General features: G+C 33.2%; 2 protein-coding genes across 3 annotated transcripts; one reads left to right on the forward strand and one right to left on the reverse strand.

The window, feature by feature from the left end:
• The first annotated feature begins 60 nt into the window (after positions 1-60).
• Positions 61-993, forward strand: LOC123309367 (39S ribosomal protein L22, mitochondrial). Its single transcript, XM_044892450.1, has 2 exons — positions 61-477; positions 530-993. Exons 1-2 carry the CDS (start codon positions 292-294, stop codon positions 962-964), a joined length of 621 nt encoding a protein of 206 aa, XP_044748385.1. The 5' UTR covers positions 61-291; the 3' UTR covers positions 965-993.
• A 147-nt stretch (positions 994-1,140) lies between these two features.
• On the reverse strand, positions 1,141-9,202 carry LOC123309366 (bestrophin-4). 2 transcript variants are annotated; one of them, XM_044892449.1, is made up of 12 exons: positions 8,813-9,202; positions 6,968-7,078; positions 6,739-6,910; positions 5,937-6,139; positions 5,711-5,879; positions 5,393-5,617; positions 4,957-5,269; positions 4,708-4,877; positions 4,524-4,636; positions 4,154-4,324; positions 4,033-4,076; positions 1,141-2,660 (listed from the first exon to the last, which is right to left on the reverse strand). In XM_044892449.1, the coding sequence occupies exons 1-12, from the start codon at positions 8,881-8,883 to the stop codon at positions 2,656-2,658; spliced, it is 1,767 nt and encodes a 588-aa protein (XP_044748384.1). In that variant the 5' UTR covers positions 8,884-9,202; the 3' UTR covers positions 1,141-2,655. The 2 variants fall into 2 exon arrangements, with proteins under 2 accessions (XP_044748384.1, XP_044748383.1); XM_044892448.1 differs by lacking the exon at positions 4,033-4,076.
• Between the last annotated feature and the right edge of the window lie 134 nt (positions 9,203-9,336).

Raw genomic sequence — 9,336 nt, forward strand, 5'->3', positions numbered from 1 at the left:
TGAACTCTTTGGTTAGCTCGTTATCCGGTTGTTCTGTGATATAACATATAACATATAACCATAGATAATCTGGGTATAACCTAGAAAATTCTAAAATATTTATTCAGTTTTTCATATTTTTAATATTTATTTTGAATCTAAACCAGTTCTCTGAGAATATGAACTATAACTGAAATGAAGAATATGAATAACTAAATAAGTTCAGTCACTTGAGTTAACCAAAGAATAAGTTCGTCTTTGTGTTAACGTTATTCTTCCTTCTTTGTAAGGTTCAAGCTCTTATCATTCAAAATGAGTGGAATTAAATTAGGTTCGCTACTAAATCTATTCAGCAAAGCTAATTGTCAGATAAGAAATTTTCACGTAACTCCCTCATTTTCTGGCAAGGGATCATCTTTGGATGGTCCCAAAAAATGGTTGGAGTATAACAAAGTAGTCTATCCACCACAGAGTCCAAATGAAGAAAGACGACCTGCTGTAAATGTTAATTGACAAAAACATAAACTTTCGCTAACATTGTTATTTTCAGTTCGTTTGTCATCAAAGAGCAAATATCAAATACAGCCCGAAGAAGATGTGGTACATAGCCTGTCTTGTGAGGGGAATGAGCGTAGACAAAGCAATAGAACAACTCAAGTTTGTATCAAAAAAAGGCGCTATAGATGTTCGGGAAGTGCTGGAGGAGGCGAAAGAATTGGCTGTTAAAGAACATAATGTTGAGTTCCCCTCCAATTTATGGGTTGCTGAATCTTTTGTTGGTAAAGGTTTTGTCATTAAGGGAATGAGACGACATGCTAGAATGAGGGCAGGAGAAGTGCGCTATATGCATTGCCATTATTTTGTCCGACTGGAGGAGGGTGAGCCACCTAAGGAATATTACCAAACTATGGAAAGAAAGCCACATGAAATGTTAGAAAATTGGTTGAAAGAAATGAGAGCAAGAAAAATCAACGGTTCTTTGTAAATGAAAAATATAATATATAGTTAGATCGATTTCTTATCCTTCTGTCTATTCATAAATCCTTTCCTTTCAACTGACTGATTCCGAAAGCTATAAATGGAAGTAAAAGAAAAAAAAACTGTCTCAAAATATTATCCTGTGGTTTGAAGGGTGTGTATATGTAAAATGAATACTATCTCTTCAAAATTAGATGATACTTTATTTATCAGTGTAAATTTGAGTAAAACTCTTAATTGTATAAATATCACACATTGCAATACATAATAAACTAGTCAAACAAATACAATATTATTCATGAATATGGAGTACCATTGAACTTGTAATCTTCTACACAATAATGAAGAGCAAGTGAACATCAGCAATTTACTACTGAAACAGTTTTTCTATTGCAAATTTTGGTCAAAAGCTAGAGCAAAAAATTGGTGAAGGTTTTATGATTAGGTTTCATTTTGCAAATTCTAAAAATATGCAGGTAAATAGATCTGCAAGTTTATTGGTACAACATAACTTGTCTTTTGATCTGAGAGTATCAATTGAAATGAAAAAATGCATTTTCATCATTAGAAGTACTATTTTGAAATAACCTCGGTACTGTTAAGAGAATCTATCGCAATTCACATTATATTATTGCCGAGTTAAAATCACAATTTAATTATACAACAAAAATCGTTTCATGTTGGTGGGGAACTTCAACAAAAAAGTAGATTATATAATATTTGAGTTTTTTCTCAAAGAATATTGTAGCTTGGATTAGTCATTCTTGTTTTTTGAAAGCTTCCCCACCAATTTGCCTCTATTCAGGCGCAAAAAAATAATCATATTCGCATTACATCATTGTAGTTATTACATATTTGATTTTTTAAGAAAAGTATTTTACAATGGCAACTTATTCTTTATATACTAAAAATCATTCGTTATTTTTATTGAAAAAACTGATTTTAAACGTGGTAATAAAATCTATGAACTATTTGAAAATAAACTTACAACACACGGGGTAATAAGAAAATCCGTTGTTAATTGAAAAAATAAATATGACAACTGAACTAATATACTGTAAATGATTTACAGTGCAGTTATTATTAACTCTATAGTATATTGCAAAGGTTTTAGCATATATTAGTATTTGCCAATTATTGCAAAAATTTTTAAAATTGTTATTCTTCTACACTAGGTTTTTCACTGGTAAAAATAAGTAGGTAACGAAACTAAATTATTAAATTAAAATTGTACTTCCTTTCTCAACCTCTGGTATAGCAATCCATATTTAATATCCAAAAATAATATCAATAATGAAAACTAACCTCAAATGACGCCGCCATTTTAATCGAATGGCAATCCTATGCTTCGTTATTAAATTTGAATAATACCGAAGTTTAAAAATCACATAAACAATAATATAATAAATATAGTCTCAGTAAATGTCTGAAAATTAGGCAAAATTGAATCAACTCAAACTGTATCAATTCGAAAAGTCCTTATCACATCTATTAACACAATAATTTGAACTTATAACTTCGTCCAAAAGTACTTTTCTCAAGAATGTGACTGAATCTCTAGAAAGGCACAATTGATTCTTTGGAAAATAATGATTCAAATATTGAGCGAAGATTCTGGAGTGTCTGGTGATGCAGGGTACAGAAGGACATCATTTTCCCCCTGTCCACATACGCTAACTGACCTGGCAAGATTGACTTTCAGCCTGTAATTATATAATCTTTTGGTTCAAATTTGTACCCCAATTTCAATAGGTCAATGAATTATACAATAAATAACATGCAGTAAATAGTTTGTTGAATCTCAGTGATTAATGTTTTAGACTAAAGATGAGTACTAATGTATCTATATTTGTACATATATGTGTAAGTTTCAAAATTCTAAACAACACAGTACCTATCAGATCATTGATCAACTCAAGAAATGAAAAATGTAACATGAAAAAAAAAACTGGTAATGTTATAGAAAACTGTATAACAATTATGAACGTTATATTGTTATTCAACTTTTTTTCCACTTAAATGGTTCCTAACCTATCTATAACCAATAGATTGATCAAGTTTTCACTGTTCGCGTATAGATACGTTAATTTGTTGAAATATGATCATTGAACTCTGAGATGAACTGTGGGAAGTAATGGAGCCTATGCTCCTCTTCTATCCTATTCTCATCATCTACAATCGGGCAAATAAAATATAAAATTTCTACCTAGAAGATTTTATTTGAATTTATTTCTTCAAATTCCCCCATTATCCAACATAGTACCAAGTTCGCCATAGGTTTCAAATCAATAGTATACTAGTCAAGACTAGTATACTATTGATATGATCAAGATCATATTTCGGAAACCCTAGCGAAAGTAGATACCGACAGGTTTGTCATCATTAACGTGTGCATCGAAGTGGCGTGGCGAGTGAAACCGTTTTGAAGCTTTTATAAACTCCGGGTGGTGACCACAACAGAGTAGCACCACTTGCCTTGATTATCTCTGTGATGGGGGAAAAGAAATTTACGCAGATATCTACTTTTGAGAAGCCATGTATGAGAAAGGTTAGGTAATTGAATGCTAAGGGTAGCATCGATTCATGTAGTACTTCGATGCGCCTACTGGATTTCAACAATAGGTTATCTGTTTCAGTTGGTCGGCATTGTTGGTTGAGTTATGTAATATTGACGAGTTCATGCAAGAGCAAAACCTGTCTATCGCTACTCTCCTTCGATGTTGACACGTTCTGTAGATTTCTGCCAGATTTCACATAAGCTTCATTTCACTAATCATTCAATCACCACATCACTTCGGAGCGAGCCTCTCCTGAGCATGCTGTTAGTTTAGTTGATAATTCAAATATAATTTTTTCCAGTAAAAAAAAATTGAAATAATTCACCGATTCCTAATTCTCATTTCAAAATAGAAATAAGTTGTATGCTAAATGAATTCAGCAGAAAAATGTTTACAAAAATAATCACGTTGCGAAATTAGTGTTACAAAAATTCTAGCTTGTTAATTTTTCATATCCATGTTCTAACTCCATGCTGAAAACACCACGTACATTTAATAAGAAATAAAAAGTTTTAACCTGTTGTTTGTTGCTTCGTGAGGTAATTAACAAATAATCTAAACCTGTAAAATTTTGATGGTATGATGAAGGAGTCAATGTATGATTGAGGTGATGAAATTTTTTCTGCTCATCAACATACCTATTAAGACGCTCCTCACTGCGTTTCTTCCTGAGTTTAGAAAATTCATCATCAGTATCTGATGGATCAGTTACTGAACCACCAATACTTAGGTGGTCATCTTCATCGTCTTCGCCATCCACCGGTGCAGATTTTGAAAGAGGCGAATGGGTCCTCCTTGATTCTCCACTTCTGCCAACAAAATTAACAATAATAAAATCGAATAAAGCTGAAATGCGACACGAAAATTTACCAACGCTGAAATAATAATAATCAAGCTCAATTATCGTTTTCTCCATATCATGAGTACAAGTACTTAAGTACAATAGAAAATTACACTCAATTTGAGCCCATTCACCTATGAAATAAGAGAGGGAAACCAATTTCGTACCTATACGATGACGGCATATCAATAGGTTCAGAAGGTGAAGAAAAATGTCCAATTATACTAGGACGAGATTCTTTGGCGCTCCTTTGGGAATTAATGGTGAGTTGTTCATCCACCTGAAATAGTGTACGCAGATAATATAAAGAAATATATGAAGAATCAAACTGAACAGAAATTTCTCACTAACCTCTTCTATAACATCTGGCGCCAATTTGGGTTTTGGCTTTTGGGTGAGATTTATAAGTTCCTGAGTAGACCCCATTCGACTGTCTGGCCTATTATCAGGTTTACTCTCGTCTCTGCTGAAAAACCTCTTTAGCATGCTACTCACGGAGTTGACTCTCGTCATACTTCCATCTAGAAAAAAAAAACGATCAAACCTTACAGGTTACGCCTTCTTTAACTTTATGTTATGTATGTTGTTAAATTGACGCACCAGGAACTGTCGTGGAGAACGAACCACCCCTAGACCTCATAGAAGCTGAAAAATTCCTGTTGCCGTTCGCGGTGAACATAATTGGACCAGAGTTCATATCGTTACTCTGAAAATCGTCAATTTTTATGGAGGAGGGTGTCAGATCCACGCTTTCGAACTTCTTGGCTATGTTAGCGGTAGAAGGTAGAGGGTGGGTCTCACGAATTGTGTTCGCCGTGTAAGGCAATTCGACCGGAGCTATCTGATCCCAATACTGATCTTTCAAAAGCTGGGGATGTTCGTGGTGCATTTCATCTACTATCAGATAGGATACCTGGAATTATTTTATGATCTTCAGTTTTCACGAAGCTAGTTTTCGAAGCTTGCTTCGCAATTTGGAGTTCATTGGTTCATTCCGCATTCAAAACGAAAATTTGTGTGAGGATGATATACTTACTTGTATGTTCCTGTCCACCATCCAGTTGACCTCGAAATCATCGTCGTCTTCGCCGAAGGGATTTATGAGAGATTCGGCAACTTTCAACCATCCCATGTAAAAGAAAAACTGAAGCAGAGTGAAAATGGGCATGTACACGTCGAACTTGAAATTTTTTCCGTCGTCGATCCATTGGTGTCCCATTAAAGTCGTTAAAAAGTAACTATATACGGCTATAGTTACTACCTGAAACAACGTTGAACATAAATGGTTCATTAAAACAAACAATTGGCTGGAATTGTATCAAATTTCAAGCTTCCGGCTGGAATATTTCCTCACCTGAGTATATACAAGTGGTACACTAATATGGTCATAATTGAGCAACATTCCACACTGTCCCCTTATTTTATTCAATTCATCGATTATTGTCTTCACGGCAAAATCGTCTCTAATTCTGCCTTCTTTTCTCGCTCTCGTGATAATACTTGCAGCCCAAACAATGGGTAACCTGAATCAACAATAAAGGTTGTAGATATGGGTATATCGAAGCCGTATAAATTTTTACCATTGCTTCGAGTATGTAGGAGATTTCTTATTCAAATCTTCCATGATTTCCTTCTCGTTCTGCTGCAGAAGCCCGGCGTCAACGAAATAATCCAAATTAGGAAATCTTTTTTTCACTTTCGGGGAAATCATAGTGAAAGTCATTGTGATGCAGGTGCAAACGTACCTCATAATCGTTCTCCTCATTACCCTACCTCTTTCATCCTGAAAATATTTCTTTGTTGGAAAATCGAATATTGATGAAGGACCTACTATTACAGGCACCCGCTACTTGTTTCTTCGGCTTACGTCCATGAGCTTTAATTTAGTTTTTTTCACTAGTCTTTCATCTATTAGGGGAGAATTCAAACTTTAACTCCAAAAGGCCAATAACTGATAGAGAGAATTATAGCTCTATATTTAATATAAAGCTCTTGAAAATATTATTAATACTAAAAGCCACCTGGCAGTCAAAAAGATCACCTTCAATTACCCCTTTAGCTACTTCCGCAAAACAAGAAGCATCGCGTTTCTCTGTCAAATAGAAAAATTAAAAAATGATTCAAATTATGACGCAGATTTATGAAAATGCCGATTCTTTACATCTTTACAACCAATCTGGTATTGCAGGAAAAATTTGTTAAAGTAAAGCTTCATTTTTTGAAATAATCCTTCAGTTATTCAACTTTTTTTGTTAGTACCTCCAACACTACGAGCAGTGAGTGAGTCTGAATGAAATGATGCGGCAGATCATTGACACAAATTGGGGACAAAAAATACATAATTGCAAGATCAATAAATCCCCCCAAAGCTAGATATTTTACCTGACCATGTACAGTTGTGCTAACAAATACAGCTAAATTATCTGGAAATGGAATAGTGGTGTACTGCCCCCACCACCTCGTCATCACAATAGAAACATAAAAACCTAATACGAAAGACAATGGTATGAGATCAATATAATTTTTGCAATACTGAACTATATCTTGGAATAATCTGAAAAATATTTTAGGATCAGTAAAACTGATAATTTGGATTATTCGGTATACTTACTCCTGCCCAACATCATCCAAACAAAATCTATACATAAAGTTGAGGGAGTAATAAATACTTAAATATACTATAAGATCCATCCACACTAATTTGTAAATACTTCCTTTCCATCTGAAACCAAAGCAAATATGCGGCTACAATCTGTGCAAGATGGGGATACTTGTAAAAAAACACCAGAGTTTCAAACACCCTTGACAGTTTGATAAGCAAACCAGCCCAGAAGCTTCGAAAGAGTGTCTTCTAGCTATGCATAAATCGAAAAGAACAAGTCAAAGTCGATCAAAAGTGATGAAAAATATTATGCGAGCGTTATGGTGAGTTTGAGAAAGCAAATTCTTCGAACAAGATTATATTTGTGTTTTTCGAAACACTCAAATGGACCATAATATCACAAGGCATTGTGAATTAATTTATGTACCAAAACTCAAATAAAGTGTTGTCGAATGACCAGCGTATTCTCCTGATAAGGCTCTGGCTGACTTTTTCCAAACCGGAATGACTTCTTCGAAGCAACCGAGAAAACACAAATGAAGGTTTACCCGAAATCGATTCGTGAAAATTTATTTAAAAAAATGTTTTGACAATCATTATTGGTTTATTCTTTATTCAATGGGGCAAATGTTCTATGCCTACTATAAATCTGGAAGGAGCCCTTCAAGAACACATATATCTAAGACGGCGATTCGCGCTTTATAATGAGGATATTGCATACCTATCATTATATTTATATACATGGTCATTTTTTCATAATCTTATCCAAAATATTTTCCTGATTTTGGCAATTTCGCTTATACCTACCGGAAAAGGCTATCAACTTCCTTTTTTTATGTTGAACAAATTATCACATTCTTAAATTCCCCATGAGTTTTTAATATTACTTTAATCGAGAAATTGCACGTTGTTCAATTTCTTCAAAATCACAAAGATGTGATTAGTTAAACAAAATGAAACAAAAACAATATACAACAAAGAAAACCTTTGTCTAGTTACGTATAGGTACTAACAAAATGAGTAGAAAATATCACTGGAATGATGCGTGTATCAATGTCCAGTTTGGGTAGAATAATAAAATAAATATGCTAATTAATAATTATCTTAAATTGATTCTCTGAAAAACGAATCTGCACTATTTGACCCTATACACAAAATGCATAGGTAAGTTTCATTATCAAGATTAAAATATAAGAGCGCACTTTCCTTAATCATTTTTTGTATATGAAGATAATATTGAAAGAGTTTAGAAAAATATTCGTTTGATTGATGTTCATTCTCATTGAGATGGAGTATCTTGGAAATAAAAAAAATCACGATCTATTTGCATTTTGATATGTTTTATCTGAGGAGAATTTCAAAGTAAACACACTTTTGTAAAATATAATACAATACAAACAGTAAAGTTAGGTCAATATGCAATTTATCCAGAAAAGTTGAGTTGCTTTTCTCCATAAAATGGGAGCAATTCATAAATATGCATTTCAATCACCAATACTTTCCCAGGCCAAATTTTCACTGAAATGGGATTTATTTATGTAAAATTGAATTTCATAGATAATGGTACGCAAATTGAAGATTTAGAAATTGTTCTTTTATGTAGGTTAGTCTATTACTGAAATTCAGCCTGATTACTATGAATGTTATTACTGTTATATGTAACATAAACCCGTCCTTTATCTTTCTGAACTTAGAGTAATGTGGGAGTAATTGTCCTGTTGTTACACAACAATCTGAGGGACAGTCGTGTTCTGTTCAATTTATGGATTAATTATGCTAAATGGTTCTGTTGAAAATAAAATATAAACAATGAATCCACATCCAGAATCAGATGAAAAGGTCTTTCGAACTTACCTTACTAATAGTTTTAAGAAGCAACCAAGTCCCCTCACACTGGCAACTTCAGATGTATAAGATACGGTCATTTTACTTGTACATACAAAATTTATCACTTATGAGAAACAAGAAAAAGGCACTGATCATCCATGAAATGGAGGTTATGAATGAAAAATTGTTTTTTTAAATGAACCCTACATATGTTTCTATATTTAGGAATTAACTAATTAACACACGTTAAATCCAAGAAAGCCTTGTGATTCATCAAAGTTTAAACAATCAGTGAAGTAATAAAACTAAAAGTGACAATATTTGAATTTTGTGTAATTTTGACAAGCGAAATGAATGACAACAATAAACAAAGATTGGTTAGGTTTAGGTCACAGAATATTATTTCACCTCAACAAATTCCTACTATTCACTAACACTACTGTGCTAATAATTTGTTTTTGGCAAATCAACCAACAAATTCATTTAAATGTGGCTATTGCGATTTCTGTAAAACCTTTATAGCAATCATCGATACTAACGATACTAACATA

Source organism: Coccinella septempunctata, chromosome 3, assembly GCF_907165205.1.
Source record: "Coccinella septempunctata chromosome 3, icCocSept1.1, whole genome shotgun sequence".
NCBI classification, from domain to species: domain Eukaryota; kingdom Metazoa; phylum Arthropoda; class Insecta; order Coleoptera; family Coccinellidae; genus Coccinella; species Coccinella septempunctata.